Here is a 19,021-nt window from a genome sequence, read left to right on the forward strand (position 1 = left end):
AGGTAAACTCATAGCTAGAGACAGAGTTGGGATGCCCAGCTAAGAATCTTGGTTCTTTTCAAACTGTCCAGTGTTGTTATGGAGTACCAGGAAAGCAGGTGGGTACAGAAGTGAAGAGGTCTCACTCCAACTGACAGTTCCTTCTCACTTGGACAGAGAAAACCAGAACTAAAATCATCTTTGGATGTGAGGGATACACCTTGGGGCACATTTGCAGAATTTGGATGTGAGGGATACACCTTAGGACACATTTTGCAGAATGTGGGTTAACATGTTTGCCATCTGTCAGAATCAGCCCTTTCCTGGAGTCAAGAAAAACTTGGTTCAGGGTTTCCAAAGTAAGATTGTCAAATCTCTTTGCTCAGAAAAATAATAAGATTTCAGTCTAGTATTTTTCTGCACATGACCTTTTCATAAATGCTCCTCTTAACTAGAAACTTAATGTATCTGTAGTGTTTTATGACTCTTTCTGAAAGCTAAGCCCTCTGTAAATTACTTAGACATATTCAAACAGAACTATATATTACATACATTTTATTCATTTCCTCCCACAGATTTTAGGTAAGCATATGTTAAATGTAAACATGTTTCTGTTTCCACTGAGATGTGATCCCCCTTTTTTTTTTACATAAGAAATTACTGCTTCGGTAAAGTAAAACCTGTTGTACCAAGTACCATGTACTTGTAAATGATGCATTGAAAGCATGACCAAATTCTTCCCCACAAGGACTTCTCTTTTATGGTAGAACTAACTATACCATGGCTCTGAGTTAGAATTCAGAGTCTGATATACCAATCCATAGCCTCGTGTGGATCTTGGTATATGTGTCTATGTGTTTGGTTGTGTTTTTGCCTTAAAATGATGTGTTGAGTGTTTCTCCGATGTCCCCAGTAACATCTTTTAAAAACAGTCAACACTCAGGGATTTGTTTTAAACTGGCTTCCAGTGTTACCAGTTTGGGAATGGTCCCTCCTACACGGGACTTTTTCACAGGGTTGGCTTTCACGTTAGGTGTGTAAAAAACAGTTCCTTGCTTTGTGATTATAAATATTCCTGAAAAATTACTCAAATCATATTTTTAAAGCACTAGTTTCTGCTTCAAGAAACGATAAGGTGAAGTCTTTCACTTCACTTTTAAAAGTGAACATTTAATACATAATTGTTCTGCTATATAAATCTGGTGGTTCATATAGTTTCTATGACTTAATTGGCCATACTCGTATATCAGGGCTTGATGCTTAAGATAATAATTTCTCGGGTGCCTGGGTGACTCAGTGGGTTAAAGCCTCTGCCTTCGGCTCAGGTCATGATCCCAGGGTCCTGGGATCGAGCTCCGCAGAGAGCCTGCTTCCTCCTCTCTCTCTCTCTCTGCCTGCCTCTCTGCCTACTTGTGATCTCTCTCTGTCAAATAAATAAATAAAATCTTAAAAAAAAAAAAAAGGTAATTTCTTATTCCCTTTTCTAAAAAGGGACAGTTGGCTCAACATCAGAAGAACATTCAGAAGTTGAAATGGAAAATATAAGCCTTGATGGGCCTTTCAAACACCACAGCAATCCATTTGGGCTTCTCTGCAACTTGCCTACAAATTCATAGCCTTTCGAAGGGTCTTTGGAGGGTATAGAGACAACAACAGATGTTGTTACTAGCCATAAAGCAAAAGCGGGGCCCCCAGGTGTCAGGGTCAAGGATCAGCCTAGACGTACCCTTCATGACAGATGTTTCCGTTGATGAGGCTGAAGGTGGCCACAGAGGGGTTGGTGCTCTTGAAGGAGGTCATGCACGTGGTACTTCTGCCAGTGCTGTGAGAGCGGGTCATCAGGCCAGGCCGACAGCAGAGGAGCTGGGTGTTGAATTGTTTCCTGAAACTCTTGCTCAGCATGTAGAGGGCAAAAGGGTTCACACAGGAGTTGGTGAAGGCCAGGAGGCGGGCGCAGATGCTGGTGATGAAGTGGAGCATGGAGGTGTCCACCTCAGAGTAGTGGTAGGAGCGGTACAGGTAGATGATGTGGTTGGGGAGCCAGCAGAAGGCAAAGAGGCCCACGAACACCAGCACTGTTTTGGCGAGGCGCTTCCGGGATTCAATCTAAGGAGACAGTCACACACATGGAGACAGAGGGACCAAGGGACAGTGTGGGATGAATGCAGAGAGACAAAGATGCAGACAGAGAAAAAAATAGGGAAAAAGAATCGGGGGAATAGAAAGCCACAGAAAAAGAGTTCAGTGGGAGAAAGAGGACAGGAGAAAATCCGGTAAAACGAGAGAAAAGCAACAGAAACAGACGGAGAAAAGGGGGGAAAGTCAGAAACACAGAGATGGAAAAGCCAGGAAGTAGAAACCCATGAAGTAGAATATAGTTAGAATGTGCCACTGAGAACAGATCTTTAAACAAAGTTGATTACATGCTTGAATGGATTGCACAATGAAATTTTAGTAAGTGACCTCTTTTTCCTCAGGAGAGCCCTGGTACAATTTATCAGCCATATGACTTCATGTCTTTCTTGGCTCCACAGTTAATCATTTCTTATTTCCTCTGATGCTCAAAAAAGCAGCCAGCTTTGTTCTTTCTCATTGGCCAAGCCAAAATAACTTCCTATTATTTTTTTCCTATTATTATTTTTTTTTTCAAGTTATTTCTGGGCTATACGATACAGGAATGTTCTTAGAACTTTTTGTTCCCAGCACCCTCTGCTAATTACTACAAGGGGAAACGTCTTTCTCGTTTAAGCATTCGAGGTACAATGGATGTTCACTATTGAGAGGTCTTTCAAATGTAGAGACAGTTTCACTGAGAACTGCCACTCTCTCCTCATAATGGAGGGGGGAAAAAGAGGGGTACTGAGTCAGCTGTACATTTAAACGGATGGGGAGTCTTGCTGCTTTTTCTATCATAAATACCACATGATCTACATTCTGGCGAGAAAGGAAGAACTGACGAAGCGGAGAAAGCTGGAGCCCCTGGTTTCCGCTATTCATGCCTCAAGTTTGACATTTTGCGGTCAAATGGGGAGTGAGGAGGGAGTCTGACATGTATGGAGGGCATTCTGCATTCTGTGCTCCAGGTCACACAGCCTCACAATCCAGGGGTTATCACCCTATATCATGGGTAAGAGAACTGAGGGCCAGAGTGTGTAAGCAAGTTAGTTATTAAGTTTGGATTTGAACCCAAATCGATGTGAGCCTATCTTAATCAAACTACTTCTGTTTCTTCAACCAGCCTCATTTTCCTGTTCCCTCTGCTTTGTCCCCATGTGGTAACCATCTTCCTATCCAAATAACTTGACTGGAGTTTAAAGAAGTCACATCCCTAGGAGTCTCAATATTTTATTTTGTTAACAATATTTATTCAGTTTTTTTTTTTTAAAGATTTTATTTATTTATTTGACAGACAGAGATCACAAGTAGGCAGAGAGGCAGGCAGAGAGAGAGAGGAGGAAACAGGCTCCCTCATGAGCAGAGAGCCTGATACGGGACTTGATCCCAGGACCCTGGGATCATGACCTGAGCCGAAGGCAGAGGCTTTAACCCACTGAGCCACCCAGGTGCCCCTATTCAGTTGTTTCTCAAAAAGAAGCCCACACTTCAACTCTTCCAGATTCTCAACACCTCCCTAGCTTAGGTCTTTAGTAAGAAAACAAGATTATAAAGAACGCCTGAATTCCTGGGCTTCTGTGACTAGGAGTTTCCATTTACCATCACCCACCTCCTCTAATTACAGAATCAGGTGACGTGACCACCTAAATAATGTGGTTGTCCGTGGAGTGCAAAGGGGACCAAAGCCCTGAAGAGGAAGTGAATCAATCCTAAACACTCACCTGCTTCTTGACATGTATATTCCCTTCCACAGGCAGATTGTAAGCACTCTGGATCAGATTTCTAGCAATGAAGTAGTAGTAGACAGAGATAATCGACAGTGGGATGATGTAGAAGACCAGGAAGGAAGCCATGGAGTGAATTTTGGGGTGCAGCTCATTAGAGTGTGGGTATGGGGCACAGCTAATGAAGGTCTGGTTGGTGCTTTCCTCATGGAAGGGATGTAGATCAGAAAACACAGCCTCGGGGATGGCCAGAAGCATGGAGATAATCCAGATCAATGCGGCTTTGAGGCAGATCTTCATCAGAGCGTGAGAGGCCTGGATATCCATTGGTCGGACGATGGCTTTGTACCTGGGGCAGAAAAGAGCCAATGTCATGTATCAGTTGCCTAATATTATTGTGGATGCCGGGGTTGGGACTAGGGTGAGGCAAGCCAGGCAGCTGGGTGCAGTATTTAAGGGTGTGCTCGCTCTCAAGTTCATGCAAATGCTGACTCTGTATTCATACAACCGCGACAGTGAGTGCCTCCTTTAATGTTATACCCTAGTACCTTGCTCTCCTTATCCTAGTCCTGGCTCTGAAGGATGTGTTCCCGTTTCTTCCCACAGTCCCTCCTGAGTTTAAAAATGCTTCTCAGGAAAGCTGAAGCTCCTTTTCTTATTTATTTGTTTTTTTTAAGGTGTTATTTATTTATTTGTAAGAGAGAGTGTGCGCACAAGCAGCAAGGAGCCCGATGCGGGGCTTGATCCCCAGACCCCAGGATCATGACCTGAGCCGAAGGCAGAGGCTTAACCGACTAAGCCACCCAGATGCCTCACTCCTTTCATTTCTCTTCTTAAATCATAGAAATTAGTAACAAGCATGTTTAACGAAGGACACAGCAGGCACGTGGCACCTGGGTGCCTCGGTGGGTTAAGCATCTGATCCTTGGTTTTGGCTCAGGTCATGATCTCAGAGTCAAGGGATCAAACCCTGAGTCAGCTTCTACACTCAGCACGGAGTCTGCTTGAGATTCCCTCTCCTCTCCTTATGCTCTCCCCCTGCTTGCACTCTTTCTTTCTCTCTAAAATAAGTAAATAAAAATCTTTTAAAAATATAAAGAAGGACACAGGGGCAAGAAGGTTGGGGGGTTTTGTTTGTGTTTGGTTTTCAGCAAAGCCTTCATTTTGAGTATTCAAACGCAGTTTAGGAAACCTGAAGTCACTGAGTATTTACTTATACCTCTTCGCTTTTTCAAAGGGTGCAGAACAAAGAGCTCACGGAAAAAGTTATACCAGGAGCATCCCTGTAATTGTCAAATTAATCTTCCCCTGCTCTCCTTTCAGTCTCATCTTCTCTTGGAGTATTTAGGTCCCTCCTGGGTTCTGTGCTCTATGTGCCCCATTTTAAACTGAGTGCTCAGGGAAGCAGACACTGAGATGGAACCAGGGGGACAAAAATTTATTGGGGAGTAATACCCGTGAAAGGCAAAGGGAAGGAAGTAATATTGGATGGTAGAGAGCTTTCAGACTCTGATGCAGACATGACAAGGTCTACACCAGGGAAAGTGACCAACCACCTTAATTTGCCTGGAAATTTCCCAAGTTTAGCACTGAAAGTCCTACATCTTGGGAAATCTCTCAGTCCCAGCAAACCAGGACAGCTGGTCACCCTATACCAGCCTAATGGGTAGTTTGTGTTAAAACTGGTTCTACCACTGATACTCTTTTATGTGATGGACTTTAGTGATGGGGGAACACTTGTTTCTACTTGCTTCTGTGTTGATTAAACTTCCATTGGGTTACCACTCTTTGCTGCACCCTGATTCTTCACTCACTCTCTGCCTCCCTCCAGGGAACGGGGAGTGAGTTATTAAGAGGTTAGTTTGAGAAAAATAACGTGGCCTATACACTGGGCTCAGAGAGGCCTATGGTTGTCTAATTGTCCCTGACTAGGGGAGTGGCACATGTAATATAGGAGATCAGGTGTTTGCAATTCATTATTGCTGTGGACCTAAGTCACAGTCTCCAAATAGATTTATCAGGCATAGAAGCAATTATTTGTATTGTTCTCGATTTCTTTATCTAGCTCTCTGTTCCCAGCTCAGGTAGAGAAGAGAGGGCTCTGATTTCATGGGTACCCCCAGCACTCCCAAACAATACTATAGTCCTGCTTCAGTGTACCTCAGTTTGCTTTTTCCATTCACAGACTATATTAGTTCATTTTTAAAAAGATGTTATTTATTATTTTGAAAGAGAATGAGAGAGAGAGCCTGAGAAGGGGGAGGGTCAGAGGGAGAAGCAGACTCCCTGCTGAGCAGGGAGCCTAATGCCGGACTGGATTCTGGAACTCTAGGATCGTGACCGGAGCTGAAGGCAGTTGCTTAACCAACTGAGCCACCCAGGTGCTCCAGTATTAGTTCATCTAAAACAATTACAGAAAAACATAAAAATTTCAGAGGAAGTTTTATTTTCTTTTGGCACTTTCTCTACTCACTAGTCATCTCAAAACATTTTTGTTCCTAGTTTAGAATGTAGGCAAGGAATTTATCTTTAATTAAAGGTATGTCAACATCTTCAGCCAAAGATGTATACGACTAAAGCTATCTCTGATAGATCAATTATAGATAAAGTAGTAATTACGGCTTCTATCTGCATTTTCTGCAGAAAGCAGTCATAAGTACTATTAAATCTCCAATTGAAGGTGATTGACTTCTGCATGAGTGACTCACTTCTGCAAGAGGCAGAAACCAGAGTGAATGGCTTACCTCCTTTTCCCTTGGGAATCTTGTACTCCCAAGTGCAAATGCCATGGGAACTGTTGAGCTGCTATTTCAAATTCACAACTTTTAAAACATAAAAGATGGTATAGGGATGCCTGGGTGGCTCAGTTGTTAAGTGTCTGCCTTCGGCTCAGATCATGATCCCAGGGTCCTGGGATGGGCCCCACATCTGGCTCCTTGCTCTGTGGGGAGCCTGCCTCTCCCTCTCCCTTTACTTGCTACTCCACCTGCTTGTGCTCGCTTGCTCTCTCTGTCCAAAAATAAATAAATAAATATTCTTTTTAAAAAAAGATAGTATAAGAACATTACTTTTCTAGTTTTGCCAGAAAAATAATTTGAATCTAAATAAGCCTCTATAGCTGTGTACCAGTTTTCAGAAAATGTGGGGATAAAAGAATCTGCTAAATGATGAAGATACAGTCAAATCCCAAACTGGAAAATTCTACAGAAATGACTCCATTTTTTCCCCCAACAAATATATGGCATAAAAAAGGAGAAAAAGAATTTTTAAAAAGGAGGGAGGATGTTTATAGACCTACTGGGATGTGTAATACATATTAAGTGCAATGTGTAGGCTCCTGTTGGATTTGATTCAAACCAAACAACCATATAAAAAGATATCTTTGAGATTATTGAAGAAAATCAAATATAGATTTACTACTGGTAATATCAAAAAGTTATTTTTAATGTACTGGGTGTGATAATGGTATTGTGCTTCTGTGTTTTTTAAAAAGACATTATATGTTGGGATGCCTGGGTGGCTCAGTGGGTTAAGCCTCTGCCTTCGGCTTAGGTCATGATCTCAGGGTCCTGGGATGGAGCCCCGCATCAGGCTCTCTGCTCAGCAGGGAGCCTGCTTCCCCCTCTCTCTCCCTTCCTGCCTCTCTGCCTACTTGTGATCTCTGTCTGTCAAATAAATAAATAAAATCTTAATTAAAAAAAGACATTATTTGTAAAAAGCACACCCTAAAATATTACCATGAATATATTTACAGTGAAATAATATAGTGTCTAGGAATTGCTTTTAAATATCCAGATACATTTCTGTATCACTTGTGCAATTAAAAAGCAAGTAAAAATGCTCTGCAATTTTCTGTTAATGGCATATTCATAAAATATCAAAAGTAATTAAATAAATCTCATTTACTAAGCTCTTGCTTTATGCCAAGCAGAGAATAGCATCCACATTATCTCATTTATGTTTCAGACAACAGATGGGTGCCATGATCCCCATTGTCCACGTGACAAACTGAGGCTCACTTTCAGAAGTGGTAGAGTCAGCATTCAGTTGAGGACCAACTCCTTTCAGGATATCATAGCTCTTTCAGAAGAAAGCTCCAGGTAAATCCTTCTTAGAAGCAGAGAAACAAACCAGAAGTTTCCCAAATGGGTATGGGACACACCAAAGGTTCCCTGGAAGTCTTATGGTTCCATAGAGCATGGGACATGTCAGTCTGTTTCTTCTTCTGGTTTAGATAGCTCTCCCCAGAGCGCCCAATGCAGGGAGACACCACTGGGGTGGGGTGGTGGGGGCGGGGGTGGTGGTTCTTATTTAGGAGTGATGGCTGGTTGGACTGGGGTGGATACTTCATCTAAACCAGCCAGTGAACTGCCTGACCAGCTACTAAAGAGCCTCTCTTTCTCTTAAGCATTTAAACTGAAAAAAAAAAAAGAAAAAAGAAAAAGAAAGAAAAAAAAAGAGAGAGAGAGGATGTAGTTAGTCAATAACAGATGCTGGAAATAAAAGATTTTGATGTCAAGAAAGGGAGTGGGCATATTTTAACCATGTGCAAGATAATAAGCAGAGTAGGTAGATTGAGAGAAAGAGAAAGAATGAGGCACACTTGAAAGAAGCTGATGGGGCGCCTGGGTGGCTCAGTCGGTTAAGCGTCCAACTCTTGATTTCGACTCAGGACATGATCTCAGGGTTGTGAGGTTGAGCCCCAAATAAGGCTCCTCGCTGAGTGTGGAGTCTGCTTAAGATTCTTTCTCTCCCGGGGCGCCTGGGTGGCTCAGTGGGTTGAGGCCTCTGCCTTCGGCTCGGGTCATGATCCCAGAGTCCTGGGATCGGGCCCCGCGTCGGGCTCTCTGCTCGGCGGGGAGCCTGCTTCCTCCTCTCTCTGCCTGCCTCTCTGCCTACCTGTGATCTCTGTCTGTCAAATAAATAAATAAAATCTTTAAAAAAAAAAAAAAGATTCTTTCTCTCCCAAGGGGCACCTGGGTGGCACAGTCAGTTGAGCGTTTGACTTTTGGTTTCGGCTCAGGTCATGATCTCAGGATTGTGAGATTGAGTCCTGTGTTGGGCTCTGCACTCAGTGTGGAGTCCGTCTGAGACTTTCTCCCTCCCTCTCACTCTGCTCCTCCCCCTCCTCCCCAGAAAGAAAAGAAAAAAGAAGCTGAGATGATGTGGCTCTAAGTCAAATGGAGGACCCCTGGTTCCTGGCCCATGAACTGCTTATGAGTGTACAAGAGGTCTCCTGTTACAGTCTTAAACTCTACCATTTCCTTTTCACTTGAGTTAGTTCGAGTGGCCTCTGTTCTTTGTCAGCGCAAGAGCCTTATCTAGAACAGTTAGACATGATGGACATTTAAAGTTATCATCAGATTTATTTCCAGCATCATTTTGCATGCATTATCCCCCACTTGCTGCCCTCTGAAAGAATGAGCTATCAACCTTAATTGTACCCAAGAGATGAACTAGTCTATGGTCTGTTCCTAAATTGTCTGTCACTCTCCTGCCTTCCTCCTTTCTTTCTGCCCAGTCCCGGAGTCTTCATTCATCAGAATCCTATCCTTCCAGATTCCAGCTGATAAGTACCATCTTGATGAAGCTTTTGCTGCCCAATCTAGGCTTCCATAATTCCTGTTCTTTCTCCTAACCTGTTTAATTTTATGACAGGATTATTGATTTTTTTTTCATTTTATGTTTACTAGGCACCATCTTAAATTCTCTGCTAGCTTTCCATGGGTATGTCTTTTCTACCTGACTTCCTAATAAATGTCCTAAGCTTAGAAACTTAAACATCTGTTCCTCTTCTTCTGTCACTAAAAATGCTCCAGGTTCCTTTTTCTACGTACCATTTAATTCAAAGTAGAGGCTCAGTGCATATTGCTAATTAATTAATAATCTGTGACTTGCAGGTGTGTCTCTTATTCCCAACTTCTCAAAAATAAGAGTAGATTCACTTTTACATATTGAGTAAGAATCATTCTTCTACAGACTGACAGATTCACTCCTCTGATACCATGGGGCTCGAGACAGTTGCTTCCACTCCTAAAAACATCTGTGCTTCATTTTTCTTATGCAAACATCAGAAAGGTCAGAAACTTTCCGTGTCATAAGATTAAAGTCTCAAAGAGATTTTTGGCAAGTAGCAGGAGTGGACTCCCACATCCAGGGTTAGAAACCTTTGCCCACAGAAGCATATGTCTTTTATTCAAATATGGGCAGTGTGTTTATTTTTTTTTTTAAAGATTTTTTTATTTATTTATTTGACAGACAGAGATCACAAGTAGGCAGAGAGGCAGGCAGAGCGAGAGAGAGGAGGAAGCAGGCTCCCCGCTGAGCAGAGAGCCCCATGCGGGGCTCGATCCCAGAACCCTGAGATCACGACCTGAGCCAAAGGCAGAGGCTTTAACCCACTGAGCCACCCAGGCGCCCCCAGTGTGTTTATTTTTAAGAATGCTGCATTTCAGCCCTCCTTTGTCCATAATTACCTACTGAAGTCTGTAGGAGTTGTTGAACAACAATATTTTAAAATCTCCTGAGGAGCGGACTGAGGGGAAGAGAAAAGTAAAGGAATCAAATGGTCTAGGTCATTGGCACATTGTCATCATTTAAATTAGAATCCTAACACCTAATCAGATTTGATGAGGCTATTAAACATCAGCTTTATTTTGTCCTGAGAATAACGTCAGGAAGTTTTCTGAAGAAATGTGAGGTGATTATTAGCTGACTTGTAAAATGACCATAATCCAGAGCAATGGCATCTTATCTCCCTTTGAGCTATTACTCTGCCAGTGCAGAACTTGCTGGTCCTTGGTGCACAGCCAACCATTATCTTTAAGTGTATAACACATTATAGTTATCCTTTTCTGTTCTCTCCAGGCCAAATAGCTCCAATGCTCTTTTTTCACTCCTTCTTGATATACTCTGGTTCTCTCTGGCCTCTAATGTGTACTTGGGAGCAGAGATATGTTTCCTAATGGTGATACTCCCAAGTAGATTTACGGTCTTGGACAAATCATAGACTCTGCACTTCAGTATTCTCATCCCTCCACAGGAGATGATAACTGTAGTCTTCAATGTAATTACTGATTCTGGCAAAAATGATAAAACCACTGAAGGAGAGGTTTTAGGGGAACAGGATATTCACATAGACTCAAAGAGTCTCCCCATAGACTACTAGCTAATTGCAAAGAGGAAAATGTACCTTTATGTTGGGGAGATCCAGAAGTCAGTCCTTTCACTAGGTGGCCAAACCCTGGGTGAACTTCTCTACTAGTTAGAGTAGGCACAAGGCCTATGGCCCACGATACTTTTAGGGGTTTAGGAAAGTGTTTCAATTTCTTTTGGAAGTAAAAGAAAAAAAGATGAATATAATCCATCTTGGATTATATTTATCTTTATGCTGAGACAATTATAAAATATAGTCATTAATTTTTTTTATGGAGAAAGGGTCCCGTGAAGGTAAAAGTGCCAAGGGCCCATGAAATTCATAATATGGCCTTGATTAAGTTTAGCATCACCGATAATGGGACCATCTGAGATCATGCGCCTCCTCATAAAATGCAATGGGAGGAACACAACATTGCCTATGCAGTCATCTTCCCAAATTTTTAACCTGAATCTATATATGAGGAAATAATCAGACAAATCCAATTCTAGCACCTTCTACAAGATAAGTCGCTTAGATTCATCAAAATAGTCAGCATCATTTTTTAGAAGAATATAGGGGAGCTACTGTTAACACCTTTAAAGGAAATACAAGAGATATAACAAGTAATCCTTTTCATAATATGTACATACAGCGAATTATGCATCTTAAACGTATACAATGTTATGTGTCACTTGTATCTCAATAGGACTGGAAGAAAAGAAATATAACAAACAAATGCAATGCATATGCCTTAATTTGATCCTGGATTTTTTTTAAAAAGTAGTAACTTCTGGGGTGCCTGGGTGGCTCAGAGGGTTAAAGCCTCTGCCTTCGGCTCAGGTCATGATCCCAGGGTCCTGGGATCGAGCCCCACATCGGGCTCTCTGCTCTGCGGAGAGCCTGCTTCCTCCTCTCTCTCTGCCTCCCTCCCTGCCTACTTGTGATCTCTCTCTCTGTCAAATAAATAAATAAATAAAATCTTTAAAAAAAAAAAAAGTAGTAACTTTTTTTTGAAAGTGGGGGAAATGTGATTACATATTACTTATGTAATGTTATGTATGTATGTATAATATTACTTATGTAATATTCTTTAATACATAGATCATATTAAGGAATTCATTGTTAATTTCGTTAGGTGTGATAATGGTATTGGGGCTCAGCAAAAGACTGTCCGTGTTCTTAGGGAATGCACACTGAAATACTCAGGATATCTGCACCTTACTTTCCAGAGTTCAACAAAATAAGATAAAACAAACAAATGTGTGTGCACATGCATGCACACACACACGTACATACCACACACACTGGATTGCCAAGAACAAAGTCTAGGAAACGTTAATTGTTGAATTTGGGTGGCTATTATATAGAAGTTCATAAACAAGGGAGAAAACATGTTAAAATACAGAATTTTAAAAAGATAAACTAGGAAAAGAGATAAACTAACAGTAAAATAACAAATTCAAAATAATGTGTTAGGGGCACCTGGGTGGCTCAGCTCAGGTCTTGATCTCAGGGTTGTGAGTTCAAGCCCCGTGCTGGGCTCCATGCTGGGCGTGAAACCTACTTACATAGAAAAAAAAATAATGGGTTATATAATTTATTCTGTTTTACTAACTGTCAACCTGTTTGTCGTCAGAAAAACTTTATTGTAATTCTAATGTGCTTGAATGTGTCATATCTGATTAGTGCCTATACCAGGAAGGAGGGAACGATCTTCTTTGTTATATTCATATTGTTGTCTTGGGCTTGCAATTTTAGTATCGTTGACAATCTGTGGGGTTTTGTTTTGCTCTCTTTTGTTTTGCGGGAATATTTTAAAGCTGCTTATCCATTTGGGGATGTTAGTTTAATTAAAAGTAGATCATGCCAAAACCCAGCAATCTGGGAAGCCTCTCCAAAACCCGAAAGTGGGGGGGAGAAGAAGGTGCCATGGTTGACCCTTCTATATGCTGGGCCTTGTACTCCTGCTGCCTGAGCTGCACGCGATAAGGGATCCTCTGATGTGGTCTCAGGGAGACAGTGAGCCTCAATTTCAAGAGTACATATTTCTAATGTTTAATTCATCTTTGTTATTAAATAAAAATCAGTATAAATAGAAGTTTTGATACCTTCCTCCCTTATCTGTTAAACCAGGTTGCGCCTCTGCTGAAGGGCATGAACCCCACTTTGCAGTCCTCGCAGATGAGAGTTCCCTTATAAATGTCAGTGTCTCTTCCAAAAGGGTAACTTTAAGATTTTCAGAGCCTGTCCTGTGTCTGCTGTTTCTTAAAAGAATAATCAGCCTAAAATAAACCTAACGCCAAAAGGGCACATTTGGAAGTGGCGAATTCTGCCCTTCGGCTGGTATCAAAATTAAAGGAGAAGAGCAAAAAAATTATTAGAATGTCCATTCCCCACCTGCTCCATCCATGGTGAAAACATGGTGGTTCGAGGCAGAGACAAAATTCCTTTCTTCCTTGAGTCTGTTACACGGACTCTCCGGCCGCTCTCACTGCCATGTGCACACCCTCAAGTTCGCTGTGGCCTGGGCCTAGAGTGAGGTCTGAGCTCGGTCATCAAGTCAGAGGCCGCTCAGATGAGACTTGGGAGGCAAGCTGAAAGTGGCATCAGGGAAACTGCAATCCAGAGGCTGGCACGGGGCTAGAGAAAGGGGGACTGACACGGAGAAAGTTCAGAAGTGCAGGTACTGTTTTCGGGCTACGAGGGATGCAGAGGCTGAGGTCTAAAACGGAAAGAGAGCTGCAAATAATTGTTGGACATCTCATGGTGCTGTGGCAGAAGGAGTCGGGAAAATATCGACTCTTAGGGCCCAAATGAGTTTCAGCAGGATGACCTAATTCCAAAGCTCCGTGCTAATCCTATAAGGGAATTTGTCAGAAGGGGTATAAGCAGGATGAAACACTACAGTTGCCGGGGGTATGTTTCAAATGACAAAGGAGAGCGGTCACCTAGTGCGGTTTCAGTCGCCGTACACACATCCTGGCACAGGCTGTTCGTAGGCCATTCCTTAAAAAAATGTTACGGAGGGAACAACATATATTTATAACTTGTTAAACTGTTTCAGTAATTTATAAGCCCAAAAGTTTGAAGAATGTTTATAAATCCCACTTGCGAGTTGTAGTTAGACTTGGCCTGCATGAACTCACCTGAGTACAGAGAAGCTAGAGAACAGGGAGGACTCACAAAGAAGAGAAAAATTACCTGTGCTCTAGGGCAGAAGGTAAAATAGACTCGGGGCAATAAACTGCCTTCACAAATGGTCATTCACGGCCCAATAGGCCCCAAGACAAGGATTTAGGTGGAAGTAGTTTGTTTGAGGGGGCATCCCAGGAAGCACAGGGAGGGAATGGAAGGGACTAGAAGCCAATGAAGGGTGCCATTCTGGGCAGCTGGAGCACAGGCCTGCTGGGGACACCCTGAGAGACTGGCAAGCCCATTTCAGAACTGTGCCACCAAGGCATGAGGAGGCTGAGGTGTTTCTCACAGACTCCCATCCCTCTTTGGTTGAGAATGGTCCTCCATTGTTCATTCTGGAGCACTCCCGCCTGCTTCAAACCCTCCCATGGCCAGGTATCACTCTTGGTCCGAGAAAAACAGCAAGTCTGGGTCTGTAAGGGACCTCCAAGGAGTGCGAGGGATATGGGTGGGCCACCAACAGCAACGATGATGCAAATTCTTCTCCCGGTCCCATCAGTTTACCAAATGCATACACAGAAAATGAAATATCAGAGAGAATGCCGGTTTTTTAATATATTTCAAATTATGGGGGATAAAAAAAGAATTTCTAAGTTATCTCAATAAAATGCATTATCTTTTTTCTTTCAAAATAGGAATCATTATTAAAGCTCAAAAATAGCATCATGGGATATGACTCATTGTATCTAAGTATAAAAATTTAATGGCACTATATTTAAATAACCTTTTATGAGAGGCTTCATACAGGGTGAAATGTTGACCTAACTCTGTAGCTTCTTGGGTCCTCTGGCCCAGAAGGTTGATCCTGACGGTGTTAGCAAGGTACCCCTGGGTGGTAAAGGAGCCCAAGACAGTGAGACGGAGGGACCGGAGGGAGACTGGGAGCCCTGGCTTCTACGCCCACTTCCATAATTAGCTATTTTTGCATAAGCATGCTGTCTCAGTTTCCTTTATTTTATACTATTTATTTAACAAAAACTTATATGAGACTATGTGCCTGATATATCTCTTAACACTTTTCAGGAATTAACTTTCTGAATCCCTTATAATGACGCAAGGAAGTAGGTACTACGGTGGTCATCGTCTTCTTACAGATAGAGAATCTGCTGCACAAGATGAACTAGGTCACCGGAGCTCACACAGCCGGCAGGTGGCAGAGTGCAGGTTTCAACAGAGGTCCTGGGCCCAGACCTTAAACCATGAGACTTTCAGATCTCCATCTCCTAACTAATGATATCAACCTTACTTGCTATAACGAGGAGCTAAATGAGGACTTTCAGATCTCCATCTCCTAACTAATGATATCAACCTTACTTGCTATAACGAGGAGCTAAATGAGGTGTTTCAAAAGCACTTTGGAAACTAGGAAGCACGATTTAAATAAAAGGCTATCGCATTCCATGAAAAGAGATGACTATCCTGGGACACCTTGTTGAGATTTCAACAACATCCCCTCAGCTCCATTATGAACAGAAATAACAATCATGCTAATGGTACACTCACTTTTTTGACTAGGAATTCTAACAATTCATAAAGAAGTCAATACATTACCTCATTTCATCATTATAAAAATTATATTTAATATATCACCAGAATCTGTGATATATTAAAAGTAAATATCGTTGTCCCCATTTTAAGATCAGAAAACTGAGACCGTAGAGTGATTTGCCCAAAGTCACACAGTTGACAATGAGAAGAGCCAGGACTCCCAACTCAGACACCATTTCAAATTTAGTGCTTTTGAACTTGTCCTCACTATGAATAGTGCTGCACTAAATGTGACCTCCAAAAATTAACAATGAAAGAGCAAAGAAAAAATACAATGAAAGAAAGGACAGTGATTATTTAATAGGGAATTTCAGATTGGGAAGATGAAAAAAATCCTGGGGGTGCATGGTGGTGATAGTTATACAACCATGTGAATGTACCACAGAATGCCACAGAACTGAGCACTTAAAAGTGATCAAAATAGTCAGTTTTATGTTATGTATATTTTACCACAATACACTTAGGAAGGAAGGAAGGAGGAGGGAAGGAAAGGCGGGAAGGAAGAAAAATTTAGAAGTTTGTCACCAGGCAACTTCGGGGGCATCTTAATTAAGAACCAAGTGAAAAAGTTTGCTTTGAGTCAGCAAAGCTATCATCAAAGAAAATGGTCTAGACAGTGCATCTGAATGACTTTTTTCAGTTAAAAATTTTAGTATAAAAGTGCTAACAGCCTTCTCCCAAGACATCTGCCATGACCCAAACACTTCCTATTTCTCTAACCATTTCAAGCCCAGACACATCCCTGGATGTATTGAGGAAATGATTCTCCCTGAGAACAATTCTCCTTTTACATAATTTTAAAGGGCCTTGCTCACAAGAGAAGAATTTAGAGGAGGCAGCACTGTGCATGATGGTGAAACCATCTGGAGGAGGTTGGGAGAAGTGCAGCATCTGGTCACATCTTCACTTCTGCCAGGAGCAACAGGAACCCTCTGCCCCCCTGCCCTCCCCCCCACCCCGCCATGCCCACCAACCAAGAGAGCTGGGATCTGGGAAGCCTGGTGTTAAACTCTCTACTTAAAAAACCTCTCTACTTTTCTTCATTTAGACAACTGTTAGTATCCAGTGGACCCAGGGCATGCTGGAAAAGACACATATCTTAAAGACTCTCAAGTTTTTGATTCGAAAGCAAATGCGCATGACTTGACAGTACCTCATACTTTAAAGCACCACAGAGCTGTGTGATTCATCTCGTATTGTTTTTTTTCAGATCCCCTAGGATAGTCCATCCTGGCTAACTGGATAGGGGTCGTGGATTCCCCTAGGTTCTACTTTGATACAGTGATTTAATGGGACGGGTAGGTAGCTGTCCTTGTGGTGAACATAGCATAACGTAGAAACATGTCAAATCACGAAGCTGTATGCCTGAAACTAATATAACATTGTGTGTCAACTCTACTCAGAAAACATATAGTAAAGACTCACTGGTTAATGACCACGTCAGCAAGCATGCACACACTTCTACATCAGGAGAGCAAACCAAGGATCTATGGGCCAACTCTGTCCCTCTGCCCATTTTCGTATGGCCCACGAGCTAAGAGTAGTTTCTGTTTTTGTTTTAAAGATTTTATTTATTTATTTGACAGAGATAGACACAGTGAGAGAGGGAACACAAGCAGGGGGAGTGGGAGAGGGAGAGCCCAATGAGCTGAGCAGGGAGCCCGTCATGGGGCTTGATCCCAGGACCCCGGGATCATGACCTGAGCCGAAGGCAGATGCTTAACGACTGAGCCACTCAGGTACCCCAGGCTAAGACTAGTTTTTATATTTTAAATGGTTGGGAAATGATCAAAAGAAGAATCACATTTTGTGACATGTGAAAAGTACATGAAATTCAAACTTCAGGGTCAGTTGGTAAGGTTTCACAGCAACACAGCTATGCCCATTTTCTTACATAACATCTAGAGCTGCTTTCATGGTATAATGGCAGTGTCGAGTGGTTGCAACAGAGACCTTATGGCCCACAAAGCTGAAAATATTATAGGGCCCCTTGACAAAAAATGTTTATTGGTCCCCAGCCTGTGTGCACTGAATGCGTGAACACGGCTAGCATTTCTATTGTTCTCTGCCTGTTTATACGAAAATTGCTGTTTCCTTCTTTAATGGAGGAGAGAATCTGTCTTCATTTTACACAGCGCTCTGCCTGTTAGGCTTATTAGTTTGTGATAATAAGACAACAGGCCACTGACCTTTGCCGTTGGGTCTTCCAGTGCTAAATGCTCATTGTCCAGGATGCTTCGTCAATTTATCGGCACAGGTAAGTGCTAATTTAGTACCTCAGGCTCTCCTTGGCACTACGGACATAAAAATCCTTGACCACAAAGGACTTAAAATCTGTTTGGGGAAGCAAGCGAGGCCCAGGTAAAGCCCTGAAAGAACAGAATGATACTTAACATATTACATCCCCCTTCGTGAGGCGCTCTTAGAACAGACGATGCGGGGTCAGTCTGCGAAGTGCTTTTACCATGGTGCAGATATGTGAGTACATGTTTATTTTTTTTTTTTTAAGATTTTATTTATTTGACAGAGAGAGATCACAAGTGGGCAGAGAGGCAGGCAGAGAGAGAGGAGGAAGCAGGCTCCCTGCAGAGGGGAAAGCCCGATGCGGGACTCGATCCCAGGACCCTGAGATCATGACCTGAGCCGAAGGCAGAGGCTTAACCACTGAGCCACCCAGGCGCCCCGTGAGTACATGTTTAATGACAAGCCTGTTTTCTGTATAATTATGGAATTTAAAACTTACGAGTCATTAAGTCCCATTCCCTTCATATTACAGAATGGGAAACTAGTGCCCACAGAGGTTCCACGGTTGGTTAGCTGAGATCCAAGACTTGAACCTACGTCTCTGGATCCCCTAGTTAGTTATATTTGACTATAGCTCTTCAGTCTCAGGTCTTTTTAAAGCACCAGTGAAGAATACTTTAAATATTTACTATGCTTATCTTCATCCTGTGGTACTTGTTTCCCTCAAACCATCATTTCAACCTTCAATTGCACCTCTGCTGAAAAACCTAGGAAAGAAAAGATGTCAAATTCTGATTTTTCTATTCTTCTGTAGTGTCTCTGATCATTCAAAGTAGGAGGGGAGGCTTCTACTGCATGGCTCAGTCAGTTGAGTGTCCGACTCTTGATTACAACTCAGGTCGTGATCTAAGGGTCATGGGATCAAGTCCAACATTGGGCTCCGCACTCAACAGGGAGTCTGCTTCTCTCCCTCTCCCGCTGCCCGTCTCCTGGCTTGACCACACATGCACACACACACGTGCTCTCTCTCTTTCTCCAATAAATAAATAGATCTTTTTATTTTATTTTATTTATTTAT

General features: G+C 42.3%; 1 protein-coding gene across 1 annotated transcript in view; it reads right to left on the reverse strand.

Annotated features, from left to right (window-relative positions):
• Positions 1-1,410: 1,410 nt before the first annotated feature.
• The window catches only part of GRPR (gastrin releasing peptide receptor), a 31,207-nt gene continuing 13,596 nt past the window's right edge, over positions 1,411-19,021 (reverse strand). Inside the window, exons 2-3 of the mRNA XM_047716646.1 lie at positions 3,816-4,167; positions 1,411-2,085 (exon numbers count right to left, since the gene is read on the reverse strand). Of these exons, the coding sequence (XP_047572602.1) occupies positions 1,696-2,085; positions 3,816-4,167 (742 nt within the window). The 3' untranslated portion in view covers positions 1,411-1,695. The remainder of the gene's footprint in view (positions 2,086-3,815; positions 4,168-19,021) is intronic.

Source organism: Lutra lutra, chromosome X, assembly GCF_902655055.1.
Source record: "Lutra lutra chromosome X, mLutLut1.2, whole genome shotgun sequence".
In the NCBI taxonomy this organism is placed as follows: Eukaryota; Metazoa; Chordata; class Mammalia; order Carnivora; family Mustelidae; genus Lutra; species Lutra lutra.